General features: G+C 36.8%; 1 protein-coding gene across 1 annotated transcript; it reads right to left on the bottom strand.

Moving 5' to 3' along the window:
* Positions 1-1,673: 1,673 nt before the first annotated feature.
* On the bottom strand, positions 1,674-22,257 carry LOC145989076 (2-amino-3-ketobutyrate coenzyme A ligase, mitochondrial-like). Its single transcript, XM_083124370.1, has 3 exons — positions 22,245-22,257; positions 14,828-15,200; positions 1,674-1,677 (listed from the first exon to the last, which is right to left on the bottom strand). The coding sequence occupies exons 1-3, from the start codon at positions 22,255-22,257 to the stop codon at positions 1,674-1,676; spliced, it is 390 nt and encodes a 129-aa protein (XP_082980496.1).
* Positions 22,258-22,463: the final 206 nt, after the last annotated feature.

The following is a 22,463-nucleotide window of genomic DNA, read 5'->3' as shown; positions in this document are numbered from 1 at the left end:
AGAAATTAGAAAGGAGTAGGCTTAATAATGATATAATCAATTATTAACTATTAATTTATACTTGGAGGAGATTTTCATTTGCGATACTCCCTTTATTTGTCTCTATCTCATTCTTTCTTTCAGTCAGACCATGCATGGGAGGTGGGGGGAGGGTGGAGTAAGGTAAAGCCTCCCCCTCAAGGGAATTTGCGGGATGGTTTTTAAACGTTTCCTGATTCAGTGTAAAGTGTATTTTCAAATGATTGTGTACAAGAGCTGTCATAAAATGTTTCCCAACGTCACAAATATAATAAACCATGGGCTAGGTGGGAAATTTTCTTAGTTTAAGGTCTATGAAATGATATTTTTCAAATGAACACCATGGGCTCCCCTCAGCGCTTCACTTTCCAGTTGACAAAAAAAAAAAAAAAAAAAAAAACTTGATTATCTTCCTCACCAAGCTTTAAAAAATAGTATTTTTGAAATTAACAGCATGCGATCTCCCTCCCCACACTCCTACCTACTTAAGTTTTTACTTGAAAACAACTTGTTCAGAACGTAGGAAAGGTGATATATTAAATAATCCTATAATAGATTTCTTAACGAGATTATGTGGGTTGGAGTTGATGCAATATCAATACCATGGTAATATTCAATATTTTTTATATGAAAAACTTGTATTCTTCCCTCCCTCCCTTCACCTAATAAATATTCAACTCAGTTGATGAGAAACTGCTTTGGGTTTATATTTCTTATTAGAAGGGTTAAAATAATCGCAATTTCATAATTTCCGCAGAGGGGAATAGAGATGTATTGGTCCATAATCAAAATCGTGGAATTTTATTGAATTAATAGCACTAGATGTACTGCCAATGAAGTTTATATCTACACTATTCCTAGACTATAGTATATATGCATAACTTTTTAGAAGGCGATCAACTCAGTATTTGAATAACGTTTCTTTTCTTTAAATATATGATTAAAAACAAGATCAATCTTGTTGAAATAAGGGAAAATAAAATTAAACATACTTACCGTGTGTATGATAGCCTCTTTATTCACCTTCCTCTTTGTTCTATATGGTGCCAAGAGATACTTTGCCTTTCGGAATAAACGTTCATTCCAGCTAGTTTTTGCATGTCTTTGGGCGTTTTTTGCACTGAAATGTTACATTCACAAATAAGAGCAAAGAATCTAATTAAATAGAATGCACTCTAAATTTACTATAATACAAGTTTTGTTTATTAATAAATAACGATGAAATGTTTACCATGATGCATGAAACAGGATTGTCCTGATATTGTAAATTGGGACATATAGATTAAGCGCTTGTAAGGGTAACAAAAGATGCAGTAATTTATATGGAAATATTTCGTACAGAATTTCTTTTTATCTAGTCCATCCCCTTAACTACTTTGTAATCTTCAAGTATACTTATAAAGTTATGTAAACAATGAATAATTGATGCAAGTTGGTAAACATAGATTCAAATAACGTTAAATTTACACTAGTTTGTTTCCCATAAAATAAAATTCAATAATATTTGTTTTGTTTAGTATCAGAACAATATCTACTTACTTCACAAGTTCTTTGATCACAATCGCCACTAATGCTGCGATGATGAGTCCTACTATGATAGCCATTGCGTCTGTGCAATTTAACTTAATTTCGATTCTATCAAGATAACTGAAATTTCACCTGAAATGAACGAAATACATGTAATTATATTTAGTATTGAGTAACTTATTGAAAATAACTTTATTTAGATTCCTATCCAGCAGTAACAAGTTACTTTGCACTATACAATGTAGCACCTCCTAACATAACATCTGGGTAAGTCACCACTGGGATGTGCCCCGGTACCAGGCGCTTGCATCAATTATATCAGGCTGCGAGAGTCTTCTGAAACAGTCTTCCTCCATCTAACATCATTTAATCAAATTGATAATGTAGTTAAAATTTTTCCGAGCATAGTTATAGATAGGAGATTTCTCAATTGGAAATTTTCGATGCTCAAAATGCAGCATGCTAATGGAAGTCAGCACTTACAAAATTCCTGATGAGGAAACAACAAGATTTCACTAGAGCCAGCGGTACAAACTAATTTAAACATAAATTTTCTGTCAACAATCCTAAACATAATCGACGTCTTAGTACTCTAAACGATTATTAGATAATTTAATTTCATACATATTAATTAACGCATAAAGTAAAAAAAATAGAAAGACATTTAGGAGTAAAATTGTTGGGATTTGGGCATCGACTTAAAGAAAAGAATTTACGGGGCCAAAGTCTCGCTTTGCCTGAGAATAACTTGTATACAATATGTGGAGGCGATAACAAAAGTGACGTAATACTATATGGAATGCGTTATTAAAATCTAGTTAGGCACCAGATGTCGGGGGCACTTCCCCCAGAGATATCTGGAAAAGTTCATGTAATTCGAGTGGTGAAATTCTAACAAAATTTTATTATAAAGAATATTGTTTTCTGCAATTTACAGCAATTGACTGCCATGTCCAACAAAATAACGAGAGAGCCATTAGACTCATGCTGATTGCCGTGACTAGAGGTGTGTAGGAGGGGAAAAAGCTTTGTCGGGATGGGATTGGGAAGAAAATATTAATAATTCTGACGTTCAGGACTGAAAAAAATCTCCATTTCCCTCTTCGAGACGGTAAATTTTCGAAATTACCCGATGCGATATAAACCTCGAATTCTTCACACTATTTACTCTGCAAGTGATTGTTTGTCCACTTCTGGAATAAAAACTGTTAATTTCAAGAAATTTCAGACACTTATGGTGCAGAAAATATCAAGAATTAGCCTACTTTAAGTAAGATCCTTTGGAATTTCTAGGCCGTTCGGAATTACGAAAAGTCGAGATCTGCCCTTGATAATTCACACCCCGTCATTTTCCAATTATTACTTTTTTACAGTACACTTCGACATGTGAAAACACACATTAGAGATAACATGAAGTACAGTAGATTAAGTGATTTCATATCTATTCACCAGATTCTAAGTTATAAGGAACTATTTCGTAGATGTTCATGAAACTGTTATAAAATTACAAATAAAATATATTTACAAGATTAGATATAGCTACTAATACGAAGAAAGGAATTCAGAGTTAAATTTCAAATGCATGTGTATAATGTAATTCTAGAAGTACAAAGCTATATCTGACTATTTAACTTCTTTTTTGCAGGATAACGTTTACAATATTGAGGCGACAGAATAATTACGAACTGTAGCTCCAAGAGAAACAAAGGGCATAGTGTATTGGTTAGAGTTTTTGAAAGCATTGCGGTCCCACGTTCGATCCTCCCCTTCCATTAAACAAGAGCATGGTAAATTATTTGTAATAGCAGTGTATAGTAGCTACATTGTTCTGGATATGGAATTTATAAAAAAAATTAAAAATAAATGAATTGACACGTTCAACGGGATATTTTACTCTAACGATAATTGTGTAATGCTTCAAAGACATTGACAAATATTAATGAAATAACTATTTATATGTGTGGCAATTCAGGACATGCTAATTTTACCCCTTTTCCCACTCGAGTGCAATGCAAGGATACCTCCGCAAATATCGAATGAAAAGTTCTCACCATGTGCAATTCTCCATTAAATGTTTTCGCCGAGTCGTACTACTTTCGTTTTCTTTGTTACAAACAATACTTGTTTGCACATTACATGCAGGAGGAGAGTTGCATCTACATTTCACATTGGTCAGCTCCTTCTACCTGGTTTAAGGAGCGAAAGCTTGTAGGGTATTGGCTACCGTTCAGGATTGTCAATCTGATGGTCGTAGGTTCAAACCCTTCCGGTGGCAGAAAATTTTCGTAAGTTTTAGACATATCCCATTGTGTTCATTGTCCACGCAGTGTGAAACGGAATGATTCAGTTTGGAATTAACTATGGGGGGAGGGAAATTACAAAATCTCCATTTCAACGAACCGAGAAGTGGAGAAAAATCGAATAACTCTTATAAATATTAAAATTACATTCATTTTTTTAGTGGTATAATCGCAGGTAAAATCAAAGATCTTACATGGAAGATTTTACCTTCCTCTGAAATCAGCCAAAAGACATTTCGCACAGATCTAATATATTCTCCAATACATTTCAAAATGTTATTGAATGATTCATGCCGATAATTTGATCAATGTATCAATTCTAGACGCCGAGACGATATTTTCTGCAACTACCTCTTCTCTCCTCTCATCTCCAGTCCCTTCTGTTCTTCTCTTCTCCTTCTCCTTCTCCCCTCCCCTCCTTCTGCTGCATTTATCTCATATCCCTACTTTTCTCGCATCTTATCTCCATCCCACTCTTCTCCACTCCTCTTATCTCCTGTCTTGCCTTAGATTTCCGACTCCACTGCACTCTTCCCTCTTTTTTCGTTCTTCTCTTTTTCTCTCCTTTACTCTACTCTCCACTTCCCTCTTCTCGTCTCCTCCTCTCCTCTCGTCTCGTTTTCTTCCTCTTTTCTCTCTTCTTTGCTCCATTTTCCTCATCTCTCCCCAAATCTATTTCCATTCTACTCACTACATCCCCTCTCCTCGTCTATCCTCTCTTTCTTCTCTCCTCTACTTTTCCCCCTTCTCCTTTCGCTTTCTCTTTCTCCTCTGCTTTGTAACCTTTTGTTTCCTCTCACCTCTTATCCTTACTGTAGTCTTATCAGCGATGAAATGCTAGAAAATCTATTTTTTTTTCTTTCAGAAAGAATTTTGTCATTTGCGATATAATAGTGATATTTTTAATAATTTTATACAATAATAATTGTTTATATTTGTTTCGCGTATTTTATAAATATCTATTGTGCATGTGGCAACCCTGAAATTGACCCTAACTCTGCAGGCAACCCACCAACGGCTTGCGTAAATTGGGTTGCCTAGTTTAAAATGTCGTTGTCCTAAAACTTTTGAGAGACACTGTACATATCCATTTATAATACCCACTAAAATACTATAAATAAATTATTATTACTACTATTACGTGCGTTTATAATCAAGACTGAAATTTTGAAGGAATGATGTTCAATTTATACCTATGGAATGTGATGCATGGACGACCGGAAGGCGGGGGGGGGGGGCAAAGGGAGGCGCGGCCCCCCTGGAAAATGGATGTCCACTTAATAATTATATATTTCACACATAATTTATTTTCAGTCACAGTAATTTATGTAAATTTTTATAAAGAGGTTGAAAGAAGATGATAATTTCAGACTGAGATAGCGTTTTTTGAGGGGGCATCACCATTATGGGAATAAAATATACCTCCTTTTCCCTCCTCGAAAAAAACCTTATTTGCCCCTCCCTGGAAAAAAATCCTGCGAACGTCCATGGTCATAAGCAAGCAATTTATCGTACAAGAATTAATTAAGCACAAAATACTTGCATTCAGTTGCGACTACTTTGACCCTAGCTGATATTCAATCGGAAGATAGCGTTTCTTTAAAAATAAATTTTCAAATTCGAAAGTTCTCAGATTTCATGATAGCAATTGAAAATTTGAATTCAATATTACTTTTGAGGCATCAGTATCGCAATTTATCATCGAGAATTCCAAAAGTTCACTTTTACCTTGAAGCAATAATTGAAGCAGCTGCTATTGTTAACAGGAAGTTATAGTTCACTGCAGTATTCATTCTTTTTGATGCTGAAATGTAGCATTGAAATACGTGTAAATGAGGAGTTCTCTTAGACTGTTGTATCTTCCATATCTTGAACTTATTCCCAATTATCATTTTATTTGGACGAATGATGCACTTGACCAGGATTCGAACTTGGAGCTTCTGACTTTCTAGCGCGTTACTTCGACCAATCCGCCATGGATTGTTACTTTTCTGGAAGTAGTCAAAGCTTGCACACAATTTGTTGCTTTATCTTTTCTAAAGAGAAATTAAGCAAGAGTATACAAACATTAAGGGATGAAATATAACACCTTTCTCCACACTCCACGTGACCGTATATGCATGGACGCCCAGAAGGAGGGGGGCAAGGGGGCCGTGACCCTCCCCTGGAAAATGAATGTCCAACTGAAAATTATATATTTCACACATAATCTCATATCAGAAATTTATGTTTATTATTATAAATACCTTGAAGGAACATCATAATTTCAGACTGAAATGGTGTTTTTTGAGGGGACACCACTATTATGAGAAAAATATGCCTATTTTGCCCCCCCTGGAAAAAATAATACGTTGCTTGCCCTCCCTGGAAAAAATCCTGCGGACGTCCATGCGTATATGCACTTTTTCCACTTTCAGATTCAACTCTTAACCAATGGCGTGAACGCACGTACTGTTCCACAGGCGTATGCTTGACTTAATCAATAATAACTTGCACTCTATGGTGCAATGGAGGTAAATATATCTGTAAGTGTATCGATTCTCGCACTGCCGGGAAATGACGTAGACTTCATGTGCTGACAATGCTACCAGCGAGTCGTGTCAATTCGCATCTCGGAAATGGCATTGCGGTTTGAGTTCATCTACCCACTCAGTTGAACCACAGACAAATGTACCTTTGTCTGTGGTTGAACGTTGTCGTTCATCCCTTATCTCGGTAAATTTAAATCTAAAAAAACATGGGTAAAGATTAAAATATTGTTTTTTCGTGTGTGTAAATACTCCGTCCAAGAAGTCTGTGGGTTATAACAGTAGAGAAGGGAGAGTTGGCGGAATCAAGCAGTGCGCGCTGCTACTGCAAACGTCTGGTACATACAGTAGCGTTTTACTCCTCCATACAATCCCTTTTCCTCTCTCACATTTATTGGTGGAGCAATCTCGAGTCACCACTTGCGTAGAGCAGTGGTTCTCAACCTTCGTGAGCCAGGTGACTCAGTAAATTCCCTTTTTTAAGAGTCGATGCCCCGATCCCAATAATTTTACTGGTAAACAGCTTTCTATTTCTTGAACTTTATACTTTAACTAGCTGATTGTCCGGCGTTGACCGGGTATTTAATTATCCAAATCTTCTACTAAAGTTGTCCGTGGGAGAAATATGGCGATCTTAAATCCACTCCGCAGTACTTAATATACTGCCCCTGTAACTTGTTGATCGTGATCGAGAAAGCAAGTCTCTCTCTCTCTTTCTCTCTCAAATGTCATCGTCAATGTCACCAATTAGCTTAGCGACTCAGAAAACTATGGATTCGACACTAATACAGGTCATTTTTGACATTTTATTTTTCACCCCCCCCCCATGCCAATAGGTGATGAACTTGGAGTTGAACGGCATTCGTAGTGTCACTATTCATCTGAGCGACCCCGAAACCTGTGGATTTCACACTAATATCGATCGTTTTACATGTCACCCCCTTCCCCCAACCCCTAGGGGTGCCAGGGGTGACTTGGAGTTGAACGGCATTGGGAGTGTCACTATTCATCTTAGCAACCCCGAAAACTATGGGTTCCACACTAATATCGGTCGTTTTCGATATTTTTTTGCATGTCACCTCTTCCCACCCCCACCCCTAGGGGTGCCATGGGTGTCTTGGAGTTGAACCGAATTGGGGGTGTCATTATTCATCTTAGCGACCCTGAAAACTATGGATTCCACACTAATATTGGTCGTTTTACATGTCACCCCCTTCCCACCCCCACCCCTAGAGGTGCCAGGGGTGTTTTGGAGTTGTTCGGCATAGGGAGTGCCACTATTCATCTTAACGACCCCGAAAACTATGGATTCCACACTAATATCGGTCGTTTTTGATTATTTTTATGTCACCCATTCCCACTCCCTCCCCTAGGGGTGCCAGGGGTGTCTTACCCCCACGGTATTTCTTTCCAGATTACAAGTGATACGCGTACCAAGTTTTTTTGAAATCGCTCCAGGCGTTCGAAAGTTATGCCGGAACAAACATACATAGAGTGCAACACACATATCTTTGCCGTTGAGCATATACCAATTTTCGTTTCGTCTCCCTCTCTCTTAGCATCACGTGTTCTTCGCTGCTCGCCAACCTTCGCCATTGTTGCCATATTTTCATTCCATTCCTGGACACACTCGCGCAAACGTCATTGAAAACAATTGAATAGCGCTCCATGTAACGAACCCGTCTAGTCACAATTTGTACGAGTCGCACCTCTATTTTTGTGACCTTTCTGATAAAAATATGTAATAAGAAATGTATCAATTTAAAAACAGGTTACACCTCTAATTTGGTAAACTTACTTAATATGTAATGTAAGATTATACTTTAAATAGTTTATATTTCTTCCACTTGCTTACGCTAGCGTCGCCGACCCAATATAAAGGCGAGAGCGGGGCTAGCATCTCAGTTTGACTCCGTCTGCGGACGAGAGAAGTAGGGCTCTGCCTAAGAGGTAAACTCCTCCTAACAGGAGAGAGAAAAAGATATCCCACTCCACCTTCTGGTGAGAGAAATTTACTCCACTTTAGTGTGAGAGGACCCACTCCGCTTTCGGGCGAGAGAAACCCACTCCGCCTTTCGGGCGAGAGATAATCAGGTAACTAGACCTTTTTCTTTCATCAAACCCTGTCATCTCGACATTGGGGATGGTAACAGCGAAACCCCGTCTCCTCGATGCTGGGAAATTCGCTTCTTAGAATCTATTGCTTATTTTTTGGCCTGTTACTCCTACATGTAAACAAAAAGCTGTTTCCAAGGTTACACTAATCTTTCTCTTTTAGATGCTTTGTTTATAAACCATTTGTGATTGTTTTTCTAACAAGAGTACTAGGTGTCATATAATTGGTTGTATGGGTTTACCTGCTCCCTTTTCTTTAAAGCTTAAAAGTTTTTATAGTTCAACTACCAAAGGCCGTAACTATATAGAGAGGCCCCAAATATGAATATATATCTGTATCTGTGAAACTGTAAGTTGGATGTATAAAACTACTGTAAAAGGGTCTAAGTTCCTTTCTTGCTTGAGTTTGTGATGAAATAAACCTTTATATGTTTTAGTTAATTTTAAGTTGTCAATGAACTTAACTGGTCAACTACGTCATAGTCCACTAAGTGCAACATACACCCGAACCCTGAGTGTAAATGGAGTCTCATGCCTCCGCTGGAGAAAAAGGTTAGCATTATGGGTAGACTTGAAACACTTAGCTAACTAAGCTATTGGTCATCTTTCCTCCTCCGAAGGACGTTTCATCCAGCTCGCGGTTCACACCGTTCGGCAGGGACGGTAATGTGGCAATATAGCATGACGAAGTGGTTGCTTCTTTTATGCAGTGCATGTTCATTGGCTAGCTAGTAACTAGTGTTGCCAACTGTAAAAATAATGCACTATTTCTGTCACGGAAGGAGAAAGGCAGTTAAAGTGACGGTGAGTTTTGTTAGATTGGAAGCACCATATTTTTATTTTATACTAAGTATTTGACCGGTTTGACGTTGTGTGCGTGTATTGCGTGTGTATGTGAAAGTGTGTGTTTGTTAATGAACGTTAAATTCCATAATGCCTCCAGTTCTGTCAAAGTTGAAATCAAAAACCTTGCATAACCAAGTTCGGGAAATTCACAAATTGTTCATATTTCATAATTTTGGAATTGTTCAAAAGAAAGAAATTATGTGGCTCCATGAGCATTTCAACTCTTGGCTCCGGCACGTGTTCTTGTAGAAATTGCATAGAGGAGGCTGTCATTTTTGCTGCTCAATGCGATGCATATTATTTTTTGTGTTAAAATTGTCATACTTTGGTGGGTGACAAGTTCATAGTAAAAAAAAAAAAGCCGCGCAGCTTATCGTCTAGTGGCAGTATATGTACTTGTTATTTTTGTGGAAGCCGGCATCGTTTGTAAATGTACAACAAAGGCAACATACTCGCCGATCAGAGAGAGGCAATAATACTGCTTGAGGAGGGGTGTTGTGGTCCAATTGTCGCGGTTTAACACGTTCGCATATTATTAGTTCTCAAATCAGTGGTAGTGTCGGTCGTGTATTATCTGACGTTGCAGTTCCGTACCAGTGTAGACGGGTTTTTGGAGTGAACAGTTAGAACGCCACCAGAGCATTAATGCAATGGAAAATAATAAAGTGTTTATTTTGTTTGAAATCACTCAAATAAGGAATCACTATGATCTTCTTTGCAGCATTTTTGGTAATTTTACGTATGTGTTAGTCCATATTTTGCGAATTTTTTATCCTTATGTATGTAGCTACATACAAAGCCACTTGTTAGTACATATTAATCCTAGTCCTGGTATAATGCATGACGTATAAAGCTCAACGTTAGATAGACCTGAATTGTCTAATTTTCTTGTTGTACGTAACAGCTGTGCATCGGCGCACTGCAGCGATTTTTCTATCTGCTCCATTAGCAACACTGCTTCTTGAGTTGTGTCGCGCATCGCACGGCAGAAATATATGTGTTGGGCTCTACACACATCCATTTTTATAAATTACATTAATGTACCCTTCAAATTTAATATTAATAAATAAATTATGGAATAACCATAGATTTCTTATCTCTAATCACTGTTGAATCCAGAATGAAAGGTCATTTTCCCAGGTGGTTGCCAGCTTGGGCTGCAAGTCGCAAACTTCAGGAGAACCTCTCGCGGCCAGGCATAATTTACGCCAGAGCCTGGCAAATCTGGAAAAGCCAACGATTTTGTTTCCAGACTATGCCTTTTGTAGTGCCCACAGTGACGCACGAAGCAACCTTGCCGGCTTCATCAATTTCATCATGTCATCAGTCATTCTCATCTTCGACATTAGCCAAAAGTGGTAGAAAGCTAAGCAAAATAAACAAAATCAGACGAGATAACCATGTTTAATTGCATCAAGAGGCAAGCATGCTTTTTTTTTAGTAGTATGGACCTTTCACTATATTTTTATTAAGTTATGCAACATGATACTTTACAATATGTAACTTTTGATCGAGAATTTCATTATTACATTTGGTTCTTAATACCTATTCTCACTTTTCTTTATTGGTATCTAATATCTTCACACATACTCTCTCTCTCTCTCTCTCTCTCTCTCTCTCTCTCTCTCTCTCTCTCTCTCTCTCTCTCACACACACACACACACACACAAGCGAGCGTGTATTTTTCCAACGGTGTCTACGCATCGTATAAATACTATATACCTATGCAACTTCCGGTCACAGCCCGGGGCGCTAACTTTTGAAAAACATTGGGTGGGTTCAAACACTTATAGCCTACGTGCACAGAAAATCTCATAAACCCTTCCTTCCATGCATCATCATGTGGATATATTATACAAGTTGGCGCTACTGGTCACGGCAATGAAGTATTTTTCATCAAATTTATAAACTAAAAAAAACATAGCAACACTTGCAGCTTTCAAATTCGGGGTGGTTCAAATTTCCGTCTGCATTGTGGCAAAGAGAGCTCTTTGTAACTTTCGGAAGAAAAAAAAAAGCGTCTACAGAAAGAAAAATTGAATGAAAATACATAGCTCCTTTTGTAGTTTTGTACAAGGGAACATATTGTGTAACTCGCTACGTACAGGAAAGTAGCTTTCTTGTCCACCGATGCCAAGTTTCTAGGTTCTTTGCCTAAACCTAAAAGCGATACGAAAATATGTAACCAGAAAGGGGAGGGGAGAGATACTCCAGCATCTTTCGATAAGTAACAGTTCCCGTATTTTTTTTTCTGTCTTCAGCCTGTTTTTCGACTTGGCAGTCAATTTTAAGTGACCGTAAGCACTATGCATCTTATTGATTAGAAAATTTGACGCCTCATGAGCTACAAATTTTCTTTATCATGTTTTAGTAGAGATCAAAAATATAAAAAAAGGATCAAGATAGAAAAATTACCTAAATATGTTGTTTTATGTAACGTAAATTAGCAAATATGTAAAATATGTAATATCCTGGCAAATATGTAAAAATATGTAACAAAACTTATGCAAAATCATGTTTGTTATATAATTCGTTGACATATTCCTGTTCAAGGTAAATATCTATAAAGGAATAGAAAATGTAATTACAATGTACATACAAATCCGAGCTCTAGTCAGGAGGGAAGTTGATGAAATGTCATCTCTTTTCTGACATCCCGGACGCAATGCCCATTAAATATACACAATATTACACCTCGTCTAGAACCCAAAAAAGGTAATTTTAAAGTGCATTTTTTGCATTTTTTTTGCCAATTTTCAGGTTTTAGGTCATTTCCCCCGATCTTGGCATTTTCTCTTCATTTTTCGCAGCATTTGGTGTATTGTTTCGTCATATTTTGTCACTTTTTTTCATTTTGGTAACATTCTTGAGTTTTAAAATTATTCGGTTGTTTCCATTGGAAATCCTCGTTGCATATTTTAATTTAATGTGCATGTGGTATCATTTGGTGCCTTTCTTTTTAAAGCAAGATTACATTTTGTTTAATTTCCTTTTGATTTCAAATTTTAACCTGAAACTAACAAATTTAATGGTCATTTCTTGCATTTTACGTCATTTTTTTCCCATTTTTTAGGACATTATATACAGTGATATACCTATATTTTTTAGGTCATCAACTTCCTAGTCATTATACATTGTAAATAGCTCTTGAGGCAGCGTTAAAAGCAAACGCACTGGTCTATCTACTTCTTATGTGCAAGAATTGCACTAAATAAAGTTTTTTATATGCAAAAAGGATGAAAATTAGAAATAATAACAACTCATATACTTACCTACGTTCTTTCTGGAACTGCTTCCCTCTTACGTACATGACACACACTCTCAATTATATTAATGCAGTGTGGATGTTCAGCAACGAATTCATTCAAAGTGATTCAATGGCAGGAAAAAAGAAAAGATATGCGAATTTCCTGTTTTGACCATTGCGCCCGGTGCTCCGTGAACATATGCTTTGTTAAAAATGTTTCACATTCTCATACGAGGACAATGTATACGGTCACGGACACTTATAGGTTGTAAAGATTCCATTGCAAGTTAATGGAAGTGTTACAATCCAGAAGTGTCCGTGACTGTACTATAAAATATAGCTGCCGTCTGGGTGGCCGAGCACGTTAAGTGATCAACTTTCGATCCCGGGTTCGAGTCCGGGCCTGAACTTAGGTGTTCTTTGTTCATAAAATCATCACTAATCCTCATCCTTATTTCCTCTTTAATATCATTTTCATTTGTTAGTATTACTCCTAAGTACATGAATTTGGAAACTGGTTCAAACGAGTTGTTATCAATAATTAGATTTTGATTATTACCTACCACTTGGTTTCGGCCTGTAAGCATATATTTAGTTTTCCCTTTGCTAAATTCCAAACCTATCTCTTTAGCTGCTTTGAAAAATATTTTAGCATTATTCTTAATTGTATTTATATCATCCCCTAATAAGTCTACATCATCTGCATATGCTAACAACTGAGTCACAACTCACACCGTGTAATTTTAGTCCTTGGTTAGTTTCTTTTACCTTCCTAACGGCATATTCTAAGGAAAAATTAAAGAGGAATGGAGATAATGCATCTCCTTGTTTTAACCCATCATAAATTTTAAATTTGTCAGAAACATTAATACCCACACGAATTTTACTTTCTGTTTCACTGGTGCATACTTTTATCATATTAACAAGCTTCTTAGGTATTCCAAACTCGACTAATATATTATATAATTCTCTTTTGACCGAATCATATGCTTTTTTGAAATCAATGAATAGCTGATGGACACTTTGATTATATTCCCACTTTTTCTCAAGTGTCTGTCTGATGTGAAAAATTTGATGTGTAGTTGATCTGTTACGTTTAAATCCACATTGATAATCACCTATGACTTCATTAGCATATGGGGTTAGTCTTGTTAAAAGAATGTTAGATAATATTTTATATGTTGTTGAGAGTAGAGAAATTCCACGGTAATTATTGCAGTTCATTTTATCACCTTTTTTAAACACAGGAACAATTATGGATTCTTTCTACTGTTGATGAATTTCTTCTTTATTCCATATTAAACAAATTAATTTATGAATTTGACATATTAACGAATTTCCACCACATTTAATTAACTCAGCTGGTATTAAATCAATGCCAGGTGCTTTGTTATTCTTTAGCCTTTTAATAGCATCTTTAACTTCAGTCAAGTTAGGTTCTGGAACTAAATGTTCTGCTGTGTGAACTTAATTTACTTCTGATTTATCTCCTACATGAACATTTAAGAGGTTATTAAAGTAGTTCTTCCATCTATTTAAAATATCACTTGTATCAGCCAAAAAAAATCACCGTCTTTATCTTTTATCAAGTTTACTTTAGGTTGCCACCCCTTTCTAAATTCATTTACACCTTTATATAAATCTCTGATATTTTTGTTTTTGCTATTTGTTTCAATTTCATTAATTTCGCTTTTCAAGTAATCTCTTTTTTTTTTACTTCGAAACGTGCTGTTAACTTCTCGCTTTATTCTATTATAATTGCTTAATTTGTATCAGTAGAGTTATTTAACCACCTAAGTCTAGCCTGATTTCTTATTTCTATTAGATTATGACATTCGTTATCAAACCATGGCTTACTTTTTCTTGGTTTATGGTATCCTATATTTTAGAACTTTTAGATTTTGTTGCTTATGATTTATCACTGCGAGTTTTTCCCTTAATTTAGCAATTACTAAATAATGGTCACTGGCACAGTCAGCATCTTTATGTGTAAAAGTAAAAAGTAAAAGTAAAAAGTAAAAAAAAGTAAAGTGTTCCCCTGTGCTTAGCACCACACCATGAAGGCGTATAGGGGGTGTGGGGGTAACGCCCAACACTTTCTTGATCCGGTCGTGAGTGGGGGTGATGTGATCAGCACCACGCCCCTGACCGCCTTTACCCCCCAGGGTTTCCCCCAGGTACCCATGTTATTCGACGCTGGGTGGGCGCCGTCCTCTGCCTAAACATAACATTATTGTTGTACTAACCTCCCTGATTTTCCAAAAACTCCTGTAGCATGGCATTCATCCACAAAGACAACAGCTTTATATGAGTTTGCCAACTTAACTATTTCTGGGAGTGGAGCCACATCCCCATCCATAGAGAACACGCCATCCGTTGCAATTAGTTTCAATCTGGCATCTGAACACTCCCGGAGCTTCATTTCTAAATCTTTCATATCCATGTGCTTGAAGCGGTGTTTCCTTGCTTTGCACAGGCGGATTCCATCAATTATGGATGCATGATTTAATTCATCAGATATAACAGCATCTTTTTCAGTTAGCAAGGCTTCAAAAAGTCCTGCGTTAGCATCAAAACAGCTTGGGTAAAGAATAGCATCTTGACGGCCATGAAATCTTGCTATTTATGTGAAGGAACATAAATTATACTAGTATGCCTTCTCTTATCGATGAGAATATAATCTATCTGGTTATGAGTTTTACGATCTGGAGAAGACCAGGTATATTTATGGATATCTTTATGTTTAAAAGTGTCACTTTTCGCAATTAAATTCCTTGAGGTTGCAAAAGTAATTAATCTTATACCATTATCATTACTTAATTCATGAAGACTTTCTTTACCAATCGTGGGTTTAAATGTCTCTTCCTTACCAATCTGTGCATTACAGTCACCTAACAGAATTTTCATATCATACTGGGAAAATTTATCAAAGACCTGTTCTAACTCTGCATAAAAACATCTTTAGTATTATCATCTTTATCTTCCGTTGGTGCATGTATGTTTATTAAAATAATTCTACACCACCTACCCTGTAAAACTGCATATGATATCCTATCATTAATAAATTCTACTGTTTTAAGAGCAGAGATAATTCTATTATTTATGAAGAAGCCTGTTCCAAAATTATGATTTTCAGTACCACCATAGAAAAAAGTATAATTTTTAGTTTTACAATTACCTGGCCACCTAACTTCCTGGACAGCTACTACATCTAATTTATACTTAATTATCTCATTAACTGTACACTGAAATGCCCCAGGCCGGTAAAGGCTCAGAACATTCTAGGTGCCTAATTTAATATCCTTATTCCTAATGTAGATCTTATCCTTAGTCCAGGGTCCTCCCAAAGTAGTCCCCAACCGGAGATCCGAATGGGGAACTATTTTACCTCCGGAATATTTTACCTTGGGAACATCCATGTCCTCATATTGCTGTTTCTTGACATGTCTTTTTACAGTGCAGAGTTGTCAGCTCTACGCCTAACCCCCAATATGAATGAAGGACCTCACCTGTCGTTGGTCAGCGGATCCCTCGGATCTAGCTGGGAGGATCACATTGTAGTCCACCAACCATACCCCACTTTTGCCAATTGTGGGACGCTCATAGAGCCATGACAGAACAGCTCTGTAAATCCCAACAGAGCAAAATGTTGACCATTTCACTCTGTTGGTTGACCAACTGCAGTGAACAAGCCACTGGGCGATGAGGTCGTCACATCCCTACGCCAATTCATCCCCCTCATCCCGCCAAAACTACAACCTACGCCTACACCAAGCCCTAACCAACCGTGGCTACCCCTCCACCCTCATCAACAAACACATCACTAGAGCTATATATATATATATATATATATATATATATATATATATATATATATATATATATATATATATATATATAAACACGAGCAAAACAACAACAGACCCGCGACTCCTGTGCACCGTACCCCTGCGAGTAGGGGAGGGGGAGAGTGAACTATGCTTCCTTATGGCCCGAGGTGGAGGGAAGAAGGGAAAACTGCGCGGGGACTTTTCGTCCCAAGGTTTTTTTCCTTGTGGTTGATCTATACCTCCCACACCGCACCAAACAACCCAAAACGAACCTTCCAGCTCTGATCACCCAATACCATCCCCACATTACGAAAATCAGACATACCACTGGTTTAGTTAGTTCTTGCATTAATTGTGTAATCAAATAAACAACATTTCAACATTTGTAAAGACACTATAGTGATTGAAATTTTATGTTAATATCAATTAGGTGTTTTAAAAATAAAAGCTGAACTGTAACATAAATTAAAGGTACTAAAACTAATATTGTCAAGGTTACTACACTTAACATACATTAAGCCAATGAATGCGATTATCAATAACAATAAATATATAATAATTAAATTATAATAATTAAAATTGTACTATACTTGGGTAGGGTTACCAGATCGTTATAAGGGAAAAGTAGGACACAAAGCATTCGCAATAAATAATACATATTTCTAGATCATGTTAGAAAGTAATTTAAATTGACATTTTTCAGTAAATCGACACTTTTCAGTTGAAATAAATTATCCCAAACTTGTAATCATACTAAACAATGCACCCCTTACTACAAGTTTTACTGGTACTTCTCAGATTAGCCAATTTTTCTCAAAATTTCAGTTTTAGTCAAAATATATTTATGAGAGACTGGACAGTCAAATTCTTTGAAATTATAAGGACCAGTACCAAACGTTTTACAGAATTTGTGAACAAAATATGAATCTAATGAGCCCGTTGTCCTGATGGCAATGAAAGTAATCTCTCAACATTTTCATTATGACCTGTAATGCCAAACAGATATTCAGCAATTACTGTAATTTGAAATGGTTCCAGAAGTTTCATCTCCGGTAGTTTTTAGTTCAATAACTTTGTACTCTATGCTCCCTGCTTTACAATCAAAATACTGAATAAGAATGGGAAACACCTTGTTCCACCAGTATAAACCCCAAGACAAAAAATTCCATTAAGAAACTGAACAGTGACATCATCAGAATGTGGTCCCAAAACTTTGTTCATTAATTGCTTCCGTTGTTCTTCTAGCAGAAACATTTATTTTCTTCTTGGGCAATGACTGAATCAAAATAAAATTTCACTATTGAGTTTTGGAGCGTAGTCCACAGACTTGTAACTTGCATGATTTATCTTTGTTCAATTGAAACACGTATTATCCTAATTAATATTATGTGACGCTCAAAATGTAGGACATTTATGATATTTTTCAAATTCCTCCCGGACGCCGGACATAAGGCTAAAATGTAGGACATGTCCGGTAAAAACTGGACGTCTGGTAACCCTATCCTTGGGCTGCTGTAAGTTGAACCCCACCCATTACTTCCTGTATATACATGCTTGTTAACAAATAATACATATTTGTTAATGAAAATTGCTGCGAAGCAAAGTGATAAATTTCTGAAGAGACTCTCTCGGCCCGGTATAAATGATACCAGGGCCTATACTCTCCCAGGAATCTCTGGAGCAAGGCCGCGCATAAGGGCAGAGAAGGAGAGAAAGCGAGTGGGCAGAGCTGAAGTAGTACACGGTGCTGCAAATGGATGGTAGCTGCAGTCGTTTCTCCACCACCCCGCAAACCCGTTTAGGTTATACAAAAATTATTAGGCAGTTAGCTCTAAAAATTAATTCCAGTGCATCAAAAATGACACTTCTAAAAGCTGCATCTTCATAACCAGACAGACAACCCAAATTACATCAAAATACACATGGTTGCATACATTGCGCGGATATGGCTTCCATTAGTGCTAACAGTGATGGTGTAAGTCATCGCGAGTTAGGAAAGGTCGAGGGGTATCGGACAGCGGCTGGTATCGGACAAGAGTCATTTCAAGCATTTGCTGCTTGAGGTAGAACTTGTTATGCAACTGGTATGTTCACTGAATTATGAGAGGTGGGACATATGCGAAGTCGAAGCCTTGCCGTTTGTGAGCTGTGGTACATTTTGTTAAGTTTCTGGTGTTTCTTGCTGCACGGAGATAATTTCAACGACTAGTAACTTCATCTGAAGTAAGTGTAACTAGTTTTTTAGTTCACTATTGCAAACATTACCTATTACGCTGTAAGTTGTATTATCTAAATTCCCCTAGTTTTACTAATGCTTGTTTTGTTGTTGTTTTTGGAAGGCGTGTCGTTCGGGTGATATCGGACAAAGAGGTCACGGGTGATATCGGACAATCTTTATGATCAGTGTTTCTGTTTTGTTTTAGATAACTATGGAAAAGATTCGAGGAAAATGGGAAGAATGAAGCATGAAAGGAGCTATACAGAAAGTAATGACTAAGGAAATAACAATTAGGGAAGCAAGTGAGACATATTCGGTTCCGAAATGTACACTAGGGGATAGATTTAAACATGTGGAAGCAGGGCAGGAAATCCTAATAAAAGCTAATGGTGGGACCTTCCAGAGAACCTTCTCCGATCCTTCTCCCACAAATAAATTGTGTTTATCAAGTCAATAAACAACTTTTTCCTTGCATACTGTTTCTGTCCGATACCAACCTCCAAATATCACAAGTACACAAAAAAAACAACGACTTTGGAAACAGCAAAATAAATTAACTGTTAACAATGTGTTTTAAGGTATGGATTGGAATAAGAATGAAGTTTCATACAATGTGTAATTCAATTAATTTTAGCTGTCCGAAAAAATGAAATCTTGAAAAAAGCTAAGGTGTCCAATACCACCCGACCTTCCCCTACATTTTCTGTTCCTCAAATACAACGTTTCCCATAACAATTCGTTGGAGGAAACAAATGAATGAAAAAAAGGTTATCACACTTTACACACGATTCATAATAATGGCTTGCCTTGTAGAGTCTAGTATAAGTCTTAAATCAAGTGGGAATTTGTCATAGGTACTTGCCGACCTCCATGGCAGAGTGGTTAGCACAGCGTAAACGACGCCTGGGTCCATGTTCGAATCTCGGCCTGGGCATGTGTGTTCCTTGTGAGTGTCCTTTTTATCAATTTCATTACTCATCCTCATCGTCGCAATTAGCCAAAATTGGCAGAAAAGCGACGCTAAATAACAAAAATCAAATCAAATCAAATCATAGATGCTTGTTCACTTACGCATAGGCGTAGTCCAATGCTAAACAGTTCTCCAATCTGATAAAGTAGGCTTCCAAGACGCCTGAAATACATGTTTTGTAAATGATAGGTTAAGTTCTAATAATAAGGCTATGGTACTTAAATTCCAGTAGAACAATTTTTAATACGTTATGTAAGCTAATGTAATATTTTGAAAATATCAAACAATTACTTATTTCTAAATTTCGGAAACATAAAATTTCACAAACTCAATTCACTTTTTAAAATTTGTAGCCCTTCTTCTGAGAACCAATTTATACTTCAATGATAGGTATAAGAAATGAGCAACTCCACGCAAACCACCCAAACCACGCAGGGTTAATCACCACAAATTTCTTTGAAAATATTATGCAATAAAGTAATTATTCAGGCATACATTAAAATCTGCTGGCCCCCGTTGTGGAGTAGTTAGCGCATCGCGCTGCGATGCCAGGGATCCCGAGTTCGAATCCCGGCCTGGGCATGGATGTTTGTGAGCGTCCATTCATCCCCATCTTCGCAAATTAGCTAAAAGTGGCACCAAAAGTGACGTAAAATAAAAAAATCAATCAATCAATCAATACATTAAAATATTTTTTCTGTAGCATGTGACAACAAATCTCTAAAGATGCGGGGGGAAAGTTACGTTATCGAAGTCATATAAAAACATACTTATGATACGCAGATATGAAATGTGGTAGAAACTTCCATTTGAAAGAACTAAAGCACTACTTTCTGTTAATAACAATAAATCAAGTTTAGTAATGATTTGAGACACTGGAAAAAAATTGAATCTGTGAAAGTTTATTTTCTCTCCATTTTTTTCAAAATCTATAGAATAACAAAAACATCTGTTGCATTGAAAGTACTCCAGAATTGTATTATGGCTAAGTCCATGGGCATATAGTTCACGTAAGGGATGGGGGTCAACTTTTGGTACGGTTAGGGTTCCTATATTTCATATGTAAAAATCCGGGACACTGCTGACCAGAAACTTGTTGGGGAGCCGGGGGAGGGTCGGGTGGAGGGGTGGCTGGACGTGATAAAGTTGTATGTATGAACAACATAATTATTATTTATATTTGTACTGTCCCATTATCGTGCATCCCGAAGAAACTATTTGGGACACTTGGACAAATGGTATCATTCCGGGATTGTCCCGGAAAGTCCGGGACGTATAGCACCCCTAAGTATGATCTGGCTATCAAAATCCAATCTTACACAATATGAAAGGCCACAACTTTATAAAATGAAGTCTATCTACGAACTTCTAACTTCTCTACATAAAATGAGCAGAAAATGCTTTTAAAAAAGCTATTCCCACCCTCGCTTTCAAAAATAATTACAATATTAGAATTAGTCTCTTCCTCCTTGCTACAAAATTGAAAATAACATCATCGGTGTTATTTTACTATTCCTATGTACACTTAACAGTCCATGGTACATAAGTCTAGAATCTTCCGTTGAGTTGCGAAGACATTATTTCAACCTCTTTAATGTTGAACACGTCCTTTCGGGTGTTGAAGTTAAAACTGGCAGTGTAGCCAAGATCACCAACAATTTGTGCATATTTGGGTAAAAGAGCTTGTCACAATTTTCTACTGCCTGTAATGCAGACTCTGGACATGTCTTTTCAATTACTGTTTGCCACTTTTCTTTGCCACATTTGTCATTCAGATTTGAAAATATAAAAAATATCAACTAGGCCATCCAACATTTTGACCCACTGTTCCAATGAATGATGAATAGTTATTTCACATGTTGCAATTTTGCAATGTGTTTACTGTGTTGTTCAGAAAAACGTGAGTTCATTTCTACTATAAAATGATCCAAAAATGGATGACAAAGCAGAGGTTTATCTTGTAATATTCTTTTGTGCTCTCAAGGCTGGGTGTTCTAGGTCTCTTCATTTCTTCATCATATTCTCTAAGTAGTTTCTCTGCATTTGGTTAAAAATTTCACTAAAGTTCTCAGAACTTTCTCTTAGTTTTTTTTTTTTTTTTTTTTTAATATCTCTCTTAGAATACTGACATGTTCACAATACTGAACAGTCCACCTTTTGAGGTGCCCAAAGTAATGTTGTACTGCATGAAAACAATTTGCTTAGAAGAAGTGGAGATATTTCAAACTCCCCACAGGTTACACAGTGAAGAAACTGAAGAGCTTGCTGAAATGTTTCTCTTGTACTGGTAAATTGTAAAGTCTGTAAAGTTTCTACAATTAGTGAATGCAATTCCACAAGTCACGCTACTTAGTATTGATACTTTTCTGTCCATCTCGAGTCAATCAACTTGAGAATGTTACGGTGTTTCCCTGGGTTTCTTGCAATGTGTTTTTAAAACCAAATTCCTTTGAGAAGACTCGAGGGAAAAAAATCTAACTGATTTGACAGTCTAAATGCAGTTTCTTATGGCAGGAATTTCACATGAATGGCCAACAGCTAGAGTTAACATATGTGCTGAACAATGTACGTACAAAAATTGCTTTTTTGAAATTATCGATCTCACCCTCTTAATTCTCCCACCAATTATATCAGCACCATCTTACCTTTCACCAACATTTTTTTAAAAAAAATCCACACCCAACCCAGAGAGAGCAGAAGTAATGGCTGAAGCTAACTCAGATGGAGTTACATCTCCAATAGGGACAAATCGGAAAGAAAAATTCACATTCCGATCTAGACTTTGGGAAACGATTTATTAACTTTCTAGATTATCAAACATTTGGAAAATTTCAAATTGTCAAAAAATTAATACCCGAGGAATA

The sequence above is a fragment of the Lepisma saccharinum genome, chromosome 6, assembly GCF_977018435.1.
Source record: "Lepisma saccharinum chromosome 6, izLepSacc3.1, whole genome shotgun sequence".
NCBI classification, from domain to species: Eukaryota; Metazoa; Arthropoda; class Insecta; order Zygentoma; family Lepismatidae; genus Lepisma; species Lepisma saccharinum.
The sequence above is the reverse complement of the archived record's forward strand: the minus strand, read 5'-3'. Positions and strand labels throughout refer to the sequence as shown.